The sequence below is a fragment of the Solanum tuberosum genome, unplaced genomic scaffold, assembly GCF_000226075.1.
Source record: "Solanum tuberosum cultivar DM 1-3 516 R44 unplaced genomic scaffold, SolTub_3.0 scf00273, whole genome shotgun sequence".
NCBI classification, from domain to species: Eukaryota; Viridiplantae; Streptophyta; class Magnoliopsida; order Solanales; family Solanaceae; genus Solanum; species Solanum tuberosum.
The window spans coordinates 760,974-774,755 of NW_006239195.1; the positions used below are offsets into that span (position 1 = coordinate 760,974).

Sequence of the window (13,782 nt, forward strand, 5' to 3'; positions counted from 1 at the left end):
AATTTTTTATGTATTCTTAATTATAGAAGCTCTTATTATTTACCAAAAACAAAAATGCACATTTTCCTTTTTAATTTATAACTTAATTATGATAAATATATGATTTGAAAAAAAATAAATGGCGATTAGGGGTGGGTGTTTGGTATTCGGTTTGGGATTCAATAATTTGGTAATTAGTAGTGAAAAGTAGATATCAAATATCATATTTTTAAATACGGTTTGGTAATTCAATAATCGATAAATTAAACTTCGATATGGTATTCGGTAGTATCGTATTGAAGTTGTAGACAATTGTATTACAAAGTTAATACTCTTTCTCCAATTATTTCTATTTTTATTTATATGGAGGCACAATATAATAGAATATCAACAAGTAAGAAGTCACCAAGAAAAGCAAATCAATACAACTAAAAAACATATGTGTTTGAAGTGTTATGTTTATTCTTTAACTTTCTCTTTGGACTTATACTAATGAGTAATCCATGTTAATATATGACCTTCATTAAATAAATAATTCAGTATTTGGGAAATACCGAATACCAAATAGTACTTATGTCTCATACCAAACCTAAACCCGAATATCATAATTCTAACATATTATTCCCGAATACCATATCAAATACCAAATATCTAATTGTTGAATACCAAATTATCGAAAATTTTGATTCGATTTTCGATATTTTATGCCCAATCCTATCTTTGAGAGCTATGGGTTCTTATCGCTACATAAATGTTGGTTAACGCTAAAAGCTCCTTTAACACAAGTCAAAGTCATTGTTTCAATTTTGATCTAATAATCACCTATTTCTACATTAATTTAGTTTTTTTTTTCATGCCAAATTCACATATTACATAAATTTAGAGGTGGATTGAATCGAATGTTTATTTCATAAAAATAAGAATAAAATTTATCTATAGTCTATTCTTTTTATTTTTTTTATATATACAAGACTACACTACAAACATTACTATTGTTATTGTGGTAATGTTGGTAGTTATTTGATCTTAAACTTGAATAATAAAATAAAAAAGAGAATTTTTTTTCTAAAGGTACATGGAAAAATACCAGATCTATTATCTGTTTTTTTGTCATTAGGGACAAATCCACTTTCAATATATAATATTTAATAATTTGATAATAATAATAAAAAAAGACCCCACTTCTATTATACTAATAATAATAATATGACAGCCAAACTTGACTCCAACTTCATTTTTTGTGAATAAGATTGGACTATGTCTCATGGAATCTAATTTCAATTTAGTCTTATAATTTATGATTAAACATATTTAATCTTTAGTTAATTGATATATTCACTTTTAATTTCTATAAATCTACTCAAATTTAATGAATCACTAAGCGTAAATTGTTTAACTAGAGATGTGCATGTTAACTTTTTATTGTTAATTCACATTTGAAAGTAGTATAATTTTAAAAATAATCTAACTACCACATGTTTCTTGAATAATAAAGGAATCATAATACACATTTTAATTAATTGAAGACAACATATACTTAATTAAATATTACAAGGATCAAAATCCAAATTTACAAATGTTGATGTGTTATGTTAGATTTTTATTGTTACTTTATATTTGAGTAAATATAGTTATAAAATACTCCAAATAACACACATTTTTATATTAAGGAGTAAAAAATACAACTTAAATTAATTAAAAGTTAAATATACTTAATTAAATACTATAAGGGTCAAAACTAAAATTTACCAAAAAAAAAAATAATAAATACAATTAGTAACTATTAGATATAATTTATAAAAGTTTAAGATGAATAAGTTATTGCATCTTCCTCCTCCCCACTTATAAGTATAAATTTATATGTAACCTAGCAAAAAAGTACGAATTTATCAAGATATAATATTTTATAACATTATATATTGAGATACTTGACATAATATTTTATGTTCAACAATATATTTTTAAAATTTTAAAATTTGTTCGTAAATCGCATTTGATGTATACGTTTTATGCCTTCTCTATTGATCTTCAATGCATTTCCTTTTCCCCTCTCTTAATAGCATTTGTGGAACTAGGAAGTAGCACATAATCACTCTTATTATAAAATTATATATATATAATTGAAAATATATAGAACATGTAGCAAGCCTAATTGATTAAAATGTTCAAAGTTGTAAACCACCAATTTGAAGCTTTATCTCTTTTTATTACCAAACTTATTGGTTAAATTTGACTTCGTAAATTCTTTCTGATCAATTGAATATTATATCACAAACTATTAGTATAGTGTTGACAGCCAAACTTGACTTTAGTGTTATTACAACCACTTATTATTTTGATGTTTATTTTTGTACAACTTCTTTGATATAGAATTAATTACTTTTTTTAAAAAAACATGTGATTTTCAATATGTTTTAGTTAAGAGTAAAGTAAGAAGTATTTATTGTATATTATATTTATTTGTGTCTATTAGCTGATTCTATTCTTTTGCCTACTAGTTAATTTGAAGCTTTTTCAATAGTACACATAATAACAAATATATGTATTTGATTTTAATTTTCTTCGCGGATAATAGTGAGGGAGTGTACAACGAATGATCCTACAAATAAAAAGATTAATGATCGAGTTTCATTCAAGTGAGTGAGTGAAATATGCGTTAAGAAAGTGAATTCGATTTACGAATTTTCAACAAGTAAAGAATCAATTCTTTTACATTAGTATTATTATGGAACTGGTACTTGATGACTTTTAAGTATTTTTAAATATGAAAACATGTTAATATTCAATAAAGTCATATAAACTGAAATAAAGGAAATATATATATATTATTGATAAGAAAATTGATCCACTCCTTGTTATAGGCTTCACTGCTAAGAGTCCATGGTTACCGAGGACATATCTAGATTATCATTTATTGTTTATCTGGATTTAATAATATTTAATTATTTTTTTATATATATATATATTAATTGATTCACTAAATATTGATAAATATTTCTGTTATGAATTCAATTATTATTATATATAAACTTAAATTTAGTACAAAAATATATAAATTTTAAATTCTGAGTCTATCCCGTTACCTCCATGTTTGGTAACTGGTACTTAAAGTGTTTGATATAGGAGTATCTTTTTAGAGTCAATAATAGAGTACTAGACACCACGCAGACATTTTTAGTTCAGCAACCTATATTGAAGATTTTCCTCACATAGTTACATTCGTTTTTCTTTTTAATAAGATTACATCTTTCGAAACAACATTTTTATCTTCATGATATATAAATAAGATCTACATACACTTTACTCCTCTCATACTCCCAGTAAGATTTCGAATACTATTATTTAAAAGGTATAAAAATCATGATCTAATTAAAAATAGTTTTCACTTATGTGTTTTGATATACTAAAATATTTTATAGAATAACAAATAAAATTCAATGACACACATTCTAAAATTTTAAGAAAAAAATTATATTTTCTATCAAAATGGGGGAGAAATATAGATATTATTATAAACTTTAATACTCATAATCACAACACTACATTATACTCTATCTTTCCCCTTGTATGATTATCATATCACACTTCAAGGATTAATTTAGTATTATTTAAGTTCATGATCCATTGGGGACACTTCCAATTTATAGCAATAATAATACAAATGAATGTAACTAAAAATACAAAAAGAAAATCCATTGATAAATCACAGAGAAAGAAATGATGGGATACAATACGGGGGCATAATAATCCATGGACTCAAGTAACTCTTTTCTTTAACTGCTTAATAATAACAACTAGACGAACGTAACAAACATTACATGGATCAATTTAGTATCATCTGTGCTAATGATCCACTAGTGTCACTTTCAATTTATAGCAATAATACAGATGAATGGAAGTAAAAGTACAAGAAACAAATAAATTGATAAAATAATTGAAAGCAGAAATGATTTTTGGGTGCTGAGGATTCATCTAAATACATGAGACTAAATCAATAGAGAGAATTGTAGGTCCAAAAGGTGGCGAGAATGGACACAATGCATATGAAGAGCGAAGGGAGAAGAGTAATATTCAAGAGCATACTCTCCCCCAAGTACCCAGCGAGAGTTATAGTTGCATCTGCAATCACCCGAGCAATGGTTCCGGCTTCTGTAGACAAGAGACCACCATTGTAGGTTCCACGAGAAAGCCTAGATGACATGACTCGCGAGAGGAGTGACAAATTTACACCTGAAGTGAGCCAAAACCAAAGTAACTTTTTTAGAACGTACATGATATAAAAACTAACAATAACATAGTATTATCATTGAGAATTCGTCAAGTTTTGTTATATGTCAAAGAAGTGTTAACTACGAACACCACTTAGACACATAATAGTATATAGAAATGAATTCACTTATATCAACGTGCTACAATTAACCTAATTTCTAAAATCGATGACTCCCTTTAGATCATGAAGCAACTCTTTTTGTTGAACTATAAGCAAACTTTATTGAAACTATCACACACTAGAAGCCAATATATGCCTTTTTTTTCGAGTTATTCTGAGTTTGAGCACAACTTTATTAAACTACACGATTTTTGGTTTTCCATATTGATAGATCAATTGACAATTAAAGATGAGTGTTTCTTAAGAAAGACAACGAAAAGAGGGGATCATACCTTCTAACACTTCAGCAGATACAAATAATAAGAGCCCCGAGCAGACATACTGTGGCACAGAATACGGGATTATAACATTAAAGCTCATCAGTATACCAACACAAACCATAATTTCAGATGCCAATAGAATTTGCCTGCAAACAAAAGAAACTCGGCATTCAATTTCTGATGATGAAGATTTATATATGATAAACCTATGGTGAATTTTCAGTCTTCTAACATATTGTGTCCACCTTCTGTCTTATTAGATGCATCAGTACAAGGTGAGACGTGAACTCTATGCGAAAAAGCTGCCAAAACATTCTTTATTTTATACGCCAAGCCATAAACTATATCGATTACATGTAGAGGTGGCAAAGTTAGGCCAGACAATCATGAACCGCACACACTGAACCCATTTTGGCCCGTTCAAAATTGAACCAATCTAAAAATTGTGCAAATATTTAGCTCAAAATAAAATATTTTCTACGGAAGAATCCTTTTAAAAAGCAAATAGTATTGACTATTGACCAGAAAGTAACCATCCATTAACATATGTGTACGCGAAAGAAGTTACCTGTCCTCGAACATGTTAGTTATATAGCTCCCAACAACAAGATTTACTGGAAGAACCGTGAGGCCAAGACACGCAAGAAAAACTGCCACATGGCCTGTTGACCAGCTAAAGTAATATGTCGTGATGACACTGGATTCTGAAAGTAAAATCTCCATAGCATATTTCAGCATAAAATAGATTAACAATTGAACCTGGAAAAGTCAAAAGAGTATGAAACATTAGGGGAACATGCATCACATACTTGTAGTCCGCCAGAATTTGAAACACATGGGTTCGGGATTTTAGTCATCAATTTGAATTACTGGTAATAATTTGTACAGATAAATACAGAGGCTGAACCAAAATTACTGGTTTTTTGCCAAACCCGCTTCATACACTCTAGCTCCTGTCCCTGCTAGTAGTTGAACTCCAAAGAATCAATTTCCCAGTGAAGAATAAGACCATGTGATTTCAGTGGATTACTACTCTTTCATACAAAAGGAATTTACATGAGGTTCCTCTTTAACAAAGTCCCCGAGAGGGCTAAGTTAATCCATGATTTATGTTTCATTTATTTTGAGAAATCTATTGATCAATCACTTGCTGCTTATTGGATCGAAAAAGAAGCAAGGAGCTCATAGTTTGAACATACTTTCACAGAAGGAGTGAGCAATCTGTATGCTGCTACTATAGAATTAGCAGGTTTATGAGAGTCCTCGGGAGCTTCTTCACTCTCGTCACCTTCTTGTTCATCCTCATCTTGTTGATTCTCCGGTGATTTTAACAGCAATGGTTCCACAATGCCTTTTTCAAGGGAATCAGGTTCTAGTGAAAAAAAAGATAGATTTATTATCAGATCCTTTTTGATAAGTATTACGTCAGCTTTTGCACATATTCTATGGCACAATTACGATATATAGCTCAAGTGAATTGTTATTTTGCATTCTTAGTTAAATATTACAGAGAATAAGAGGAAAGGAGAGCATAGAGGCAATAATATATGTAATACTAGGACATACCGGCCTTAGACTCTTGAGGAACATTTTTTATTTCAGTATCACGCACAGGTTCTTTAAAAGAGAACCACAGCCATACCAAATAAATGAGCCATGCAATAGCCATAAGCCAACCAGGCAAAGTTTCTTTATTGACGGTTATCTTGTAAATCTTAAAATTCGTCTGCAGTAAGCCGGCAACTGCAGGTCCACATGCCATTCCAAGAGCGCTAGCACTAACGAAACCCGCTGAAGCCTGCATCCGGTATTTAAGTGGTACACAGTCACTGATGTAGCGACGGTTCACTGCTCTGGCGGAACCAAAACTGCAATTCAACATGAGAGAGAAGGGCAAGCCACCATCTTGTCAACTTGCAAGTCTTATGATTAAGTGCAAATTCGATAAATCAATTGATTACTTCTCAGTAAATGTAAGTTTAACAACCACAATTAAGGCATAATTCCAACTAATCAGCATTCTATTAAGTATATTCTTTTGTTACCTAAATTCAACTATATCATGCATTTTCCTAAAAGATTGAGCTTAGGCATGTGAACCAAAATTTAGATACCATAATCTTATCTCACTTCACTTTCATTCATTTTTCTAATGGGGACTATACTTGAGGTGAACATATTCCATTTTTAATATAACCGAGAAATCCCCGAAGGCTATCTAGCTCACGATTTGAAACTCTTCCAACTTCTCATTAACTCCATGACTAGTTTCATCAACTAACTCGACATCATTTGCAATTACTTTTTTAAAGTCGGTGTTAACCTCCCAAATCAGCAAAAATGAAACTAGATATGCTTCAAAAACACGAAAGAAAGTGAAATCACCAAATGATTTTATAAATCATCCTCCAACCACTACCATTCATCGTCCGAAGTACCAAAAAGAAATATCTTAAATATTCAATAACAGAAAACCACATGTATAGATGCACATAACTGGAAAGAGTGGAGGAGAGAGGTTTACCCGCAAAATAGACGACCGATAAGCAGAACTGGTATTGAATTGAGATCATAAGCCAATGCATACATGACATTCCCGATAAAAAGAACTATACTGCTGAATATCAGAGGTCTGAAATAAGACCTGTTCGACCAAGCACTGAAATACACGGACGAGAAGATCTGTGCGACAGCCATGGCTCCAATCACAATCCCACAAACCGTTGCAGCCGCACCAAGGCTCATAGAATAATCATCTGCTGTTGGTACAATAATGTATGTATTGACCATGTAAAGGAAAGTATTTGCCAAGTTCAACAGGAGCGACATAAAATGGTATCTCTGATCATCAACTCCTTCCTCGACAGGAGCGGGTAACTCCTCTTGCATAATAAGTGCATGTTGGGCCAAAAAGTTAAGAAAGTTTGTCGAATGACTTAATCTATCGACAGCTGCTTGCATCGAGTCAACCACAGGATCCTGCAAAAAGGCTCTGTACCATATTAGAAAAAAATAGCAGAGCATGTCTAGAATATATGAATGGAGTTTGACAGGAAAAAACTATACTCTTCATCCCACTTTATGTGACACTATTCAAAGTATGACGGTCAAACTATCTAATTTTCTGTGTGAACTCGGACAAAACATCTTCAAGTTTTTTTAAATAAAATTTACATATTTAGGAACTACATAAAAAGTACTATAAGTCACAATATGAAAAGTAGTGGTCACGGAAAAACTTTTGACACTCCAAATAGTAACTGTGTCACATAAAATGGAACAACCAGAGTGATATTTATAAAACCTGCACATTGATCTGAAGCTGATTACTACAAGTAAACTAAACCTGGAGGGGAAGAGCTGGCTGGTCATAAATTGACAAGTAGCTTCCCTGACGGTCTTGAAGATCTGCAAGATTACGAGATATTGCTCCAACAACTGCCCCTAATCCCTGCAATCATCATTCAGGGATGGCTTGTGTTAGGGCATACTACAACAACATACCCAGTATGATCCCACAAGTTGTGTTAGGGCATACTAGTGCAAATAAATCTGAATCTCATGCATTTGCAGTAACGAGTTAAAAGACAAATCTCAGAAGGAAAAAAGTAATAGTGGCAGTTGTCTTATCAGCAGTTGCATCATTCTTTTTTTGATAACCGTGGTGTTTGGGGCAACTTGCGTGCACCATAACTAATTCCATGGGTACCTACTACCTCCCACCAACACAAGAACCAGATAATTCTATCCACAAAGGCTTAGCAGCAGTAGCATTATTATAGTAGAAGAAGAATAGTGGACTGGCTATTTGAGTTTAGCATATTACCACGTGCTTGAATACTTGCTGAAGTTGGGAATAGGGATGGTTAGCCCGGGTTTTGACATAATAATCAGTGAACTTATAGCCAAAACGTTTGTCAAACTTTTTAAGTATCTTCCGCAATCCAATAGCATTTATTTCAACGAAATAGAGAAGCTTTAGAAGATCACGCCCCACAGCTTGATAAACTTCCCGCAACTCGTCTATTTTTGATATATCAGGCACCTCTTGAAGAGAATCTTTCTGTTCATTAAGTTCAGATATTCTGCTCGCAAGAGCTCCTTGTTGTTCCAACAAAAAGAGAACTATTGTTTCGATCTGCAAAAGATAAGAAGAAAATGATCACATCTCCATGATGTGGCTGAAGCCTTCTTTACTATATGAAGTATCCTTTCAATCCAATTCAGGAAGTGTAAATGCTACGAGCAAATAGAGATAGTCAAGATTAATTTCTAAGGACTATTATTGACCCCTCCAAACCTATCAGAACTAGAGTTGTCAAAGGTGAAAAGCTCTAAATTTCACTCCAGATCAATTGGGGCTTTAAGAGAAAAGCGCAATAAAAGTGTGGGCTTCAGTTATAGAAGGCACAATGAAGGGAAAAAACAAAAATATATATGTGATTCGAGAAAAAAGTATTAAGTTCATTTATATTATTTTCCTTAACCACTACTACACTTAGATGCCGATTATATTTGTTTAGTAATGCTCTATCCAAGATAGAACTCATGAGCAATGAGGTGCACGCCTAAGTGACTTGCCTATAGTGAAGCGCAGCTTAAGCTAGGCAGCGTGCCCTCCTTAAGCATTTATGATATACAGGGCTTGAGCACACTTTTAATGAGCCTTTGACAACACGATCAGAACATTGACAGAGTAAGCAACAAATTATGCAACAGTCACTACTAGCAACAAATATGGCAAATAAGACATCGAGTGAAACAAGAACCTGTCCTTTTCCTAAAAATTTGATCTCAGAAACATAAAACTTTCTGCAAAATGAAGGTTCCACAATTGATTAGTTTTCATAGACCAAATACTGATGAGGATACTCGCAACTGATGCATAACATATACTCATAGTTCTTATCCTGATTCAAGTTGAATTAGGCATGAATTCCACTTCATCGAAGAGCCTCCAAAATAACTCTTTAAGAATAAAACATCATAGAAACCTTTCACAATAAATGCTGACAAACTTCAAAGTTGATAAATTGTCACAGGAAGAACAAAAGAACTAATACGATCGAGTTGATTTATGCATGTAGGGCTCTGACATCTGTTGAAGCCAGCCTGCGGTAAGAGTTGGGCAGAGGTAGTCCTCAATCACTTACTAACTTACTTGGTAATTAGCTATCAAGAGGCCAATCCTCAGGAATTTTATTTCCAAGATAAACTATTCGAATGCTACTAAATGACAAGAATAGTCTATTTGAACAGGGCACATACATCACACATAAGGAAGACGCCGGAAGACTTACAATGAATTTGTCTGTTTCGGCCTACTTTGGCCTTTATACGATAAAGTATGCAAGTGCATCAATTCCATCTCCTTACCTGGTGGTCTAGCATTCTGGAGAAATCCTTAAGAACAAATCGACGATCTGGTACTACGGCTTGGCTTTGGTTAGCATATTGCTTAAGCTTCCTCTTCATCAATTTGTAATTGATATAGTATCTGCAACAAAATTGATCTTCACCATTCAACTTAATAATGCAAACTCAAAATAAATGTTTTCTTTTGATTCCTTTTCATTAGTTGGTAATGTCTAATTTCTCCTCTTTGATTAATCACCTATGTTGCTCGGACCCTCCAAAGATGTTGTCGTATTCTTGTCGGATCCTCCAAAAATAGCATAGCTTTTGGACGATTCGACAAACGCCCAGTGGGATCTTTGAAGAGTCCAAGCAACATAATTAATCACAACTGCATTAAAGTATTCAGGTAGTTTTTTCTCTCTTTACTAACACAAAAAAGAGAACCTATTTCCTTAATCCTCAAAGAAGCGAACTTTGTCTTTCTGCATTGCAACTACCATTTCTTCATTTTTTAATTAACACACATAACAATAAGGTTTGTGGTCAGAATGTATGCGGCAAATATATCGAGTAATTCACAGCATAGCATTTTCTGGAATTGTGTTTTTAGTAAAAAGAAACATAGAAAGTTCACAAAGTTCATCTAGAAGTGCAGAATAAGAGCATCAACAAGATCAATTTCTGCCGAATTTAACACATAAATCTAAAGCAATCTCTAGTTTCTGCTAAATTAAGGACACCTGACATACCCTTGCCATTCTTGGATTTGTCTTCCCTTCAACTTTTTCCCAAAAGACACCATTTTTTATCTGCATTCAGCCACAAAAAAGAAAAGGAATGAGATAAACAGCAATGACACATTTCTAGTGATGAGAAATCAATTTCCATAGAGAATACAACAAGAGTATTTGGGTGCCGGACACTGAATGAGAAATTATACCAAACATAGTTTCATATAAGCTACCTGTTCACAAACAATTGATGTAGATTTCACACAGTGATGCAATTATTTTCATGCACTACAAAAGAGCCCACGAGACACAGAAGAACTTTGAAAGACCATGAGTAGTTCAAATGACTTGGTCTCTAAATCACTCAAAGTACAAAATTTAAGCATACACACAACATGTTCACCTCCCACTAGCGGCAGGTATGAGGTAACTGTGTCCACAAAAGCTAGGATAGATGAGAAGAATCGTCAAGTGTTTTTTCTAGGCTGGGATTTGAATCTTGTTGGTGTGACATTTTTTTTAAAATAAAAAGGCATAATACATAAATATAACCTTTAACTTTGCATCATTTCACATTTATGCCCTCAAACTTTGGGTGTGCACAAGTAGACACTTAGACTTGTATAAAATTGAATAAATAGATACACACGTCCTATGTGGCATCCTACGTGGCAATTTGCATCCTATGTGGTGTCCTACATGTAAACGCCACATAGGACTCATGTGTCTACTTATTCAACTTGATACAAGTTTAAGTGCCTACTTGTGAACTCTCAAAGTTGGAGGACGTAAATGTGAAATGAGGTCAAATTAAAGGGCATATTTATGTATTATTCCTAATAAAAATATATTATATGTCACATTATGTATCATGTTATGTCTATTGGTGGACATCACAATTATATTGTGGAAGAAAGTGGTTATTAATTAGTAACTTACGTAACCACCAACTCTTCATTTCACCCATTATTCTATTTTTATGTCTTGTAACTTATGTAACATTTGAGCCATTCATTTGACAAATTTACTATCCACTATCTTCATATTCATTGCAAGGAAGAATTCATCACATATAAATACTGTGGTCTTCCTTTGTGTTGGGAACAATAAGAAAAACAACGGATATGTGAAAGAGTGGAAGAAAGATGAGAATATGAAATAATATTGTAGTGTGTAGTAGTGAAAAAGAGAGTTGAGACAAAGAAAATATTCTAAGTCTTCAACTATATTCACTATACAAAAGAGAGTAATAATATGTTGAAGGAAGGTGTTCTTTTGTGGAGCTTTGGATTCTTCAACTAATCCGGAGTTGCTTGAGTTGTACGATGTTGTTGGGATGTTGTATCCTGAAGGGGACAAGTCAAGAGTGATATTGTTGGATTGGTGTAGATTATGTCGCAGTGGGCTTGAATCTCCTTAAAGAGAGCAATATATCCATATCTCAGCCTAAAGATTTGTTTATTCATTTTTTGTCATTTTAATTTCAACTGTATTTTATTGTATTTGTGGTATATTACACCAACAAATCTCAACTCACTTTCATTCATGACCACTAGGCCATACCCTTGAGTGGCAACATGTTCACCTATATAGCTACAAAGACACGAACGAAGCCTATTGTCTATGGGTTCAACTGAACCTAGTAATTTCAACATGTAACATAATTATATATGTGAAAAATCACTTAAATGTCGACAAATATTAAATCTGAACTCATCAAGTTTAGGATGAGCCACATATACATTTGCAGCTGTGTATGATTAACCATAATAAAAGAAGCATTAGTATATACATAAAACAATTCACTCACATCACTATCCATTTTCACATCAAAACCACTAATTTACAGGCAATAATTTTAGCTTCATATAAAAGAAAAAAGATAAAATTCCTCAAAAAAAAAAAAAGGAGTAAAAAAAACAAAACATCAGAAAAGAATTAATTGAGTTGACAGAATCTCAAATTAATTAAATGCTTTTACAAAGCCAAATTTAAGAGCAATAACACATCACTGGAATTGACTGTTTTATATCACACATACAGCGCGGAACTAGAGTTCTATTTACGTGTTTTGGCGGAATAAATTCAAAATTCTGGATCCGCCTCTGCATTGATATATACATATACATCATTTTTGTGTGTGCATGCATTCACGTGAATAGTTTTCTCTACAACTACAAATTCTGCAATAAATTTCTTCTTCGATTATCGAAGCAATAACAGTAATGGCCTGTACGTCCAAATCAACAAACACTGAGCTCTGTTTTTTCTGTAATAAACAGAGAAATTTGCAGATTCACAAATATCAAAAGGAAAAAATAACAGAGCACTCCTAGCCATAATTTTGAATCGTAAAATGGCAGATAAACACAAAACTCCGATCTACTAAACAAAAATTCCCTCCAAATTAACAATTTTTGTAGTAATTTCTTCGTAGATTTTCGAAGCAATTACCTGTACGTATCCACAACAGCAGCAATTTGCAGAAGAACTTTTAGCTGAACATCAACAAACACTGAACTCTGCACAAATTTTCAGATTCACAAAATACAGAGCACTCCGAGCTGGATAATTATTTTTTTTTCGAACAAACAAAAAAAAACTCGTGATCTCTCAGATTTCTGAACAAAAATTTGAAATTTTGTTTGTTCTGCAAATGCGAATTTCATAAATTTTGAAGTTCAAATTTCATGTGTAGAAATTCACCATGAAAAGTGTGAGAAATAGAGGAGAAGAGTTTATACATAGGTAGGGAAATTCGGCCCTTATTCAGGTTTTGTTAGTTTGCATAATATTAGTGTTGTAGCACGTGTATAATTCTTGAGTTTTCTACTTTAATTATTTATTATTTTATTTAGCTATATCATATGATGACATTATGTTAGTATATTAGCTAGTAGGGTATCACTTTTACCCCCACAAAACGTACGTTTGCTCTTATTCACTAAAATTATGAGAAGCTAGAGAAACACTCCTTTTTGGTTTTCTTTTTCTCGATACTCGTATTGAAATTTTTTAATTAATTAATTTACAAATGAAGTCTCATTTTAAAGGTAAATTAAGC

At 32.4% G+C, this 13,782-nt stretch overlaps 1 protein-coding gene across 1 annotated transcript; it reads right to left on the reverse strand.

The window, feature by feature from the left end:
- Positions 1-3,683: 3,683 nt before the first annotated feature.
- LOC102585086 (SPX domain-containing membrane protein At4g22990-like) lies at positions 3,684-13,491 on the reverse strand. Its single transcript, XM_006358324.2, has 11 exons — positions 13,173-13,491; positions 10,737-10,796; positions 10,006-10,126; positions 8,456-8,767; positions 7,976-8,080; positions 7,154-7,608; positions 6,196-6,497; positions 5,829-6,001; positions 5,198-5,388; positions 4,642-4,775; positions 3,684-4,209 (listed from the first exon to the last, which is right to left on the reverse strand). Exons 2-11 carry the CDS (start codon positions 10,787-10,789, stop codon positions 3,971-3,973), a joined length of 2,085 nt encoding a protein of 694 aa, XP_006358386.1. The 5' UTR covers positions 10,790-10,796; positions 13,173-13,491; the 3' UTR covers positions 3,684-3,970.
- Between the last annotated feature and the right edge of the window lie 291 nt (positions 13,492-13,782).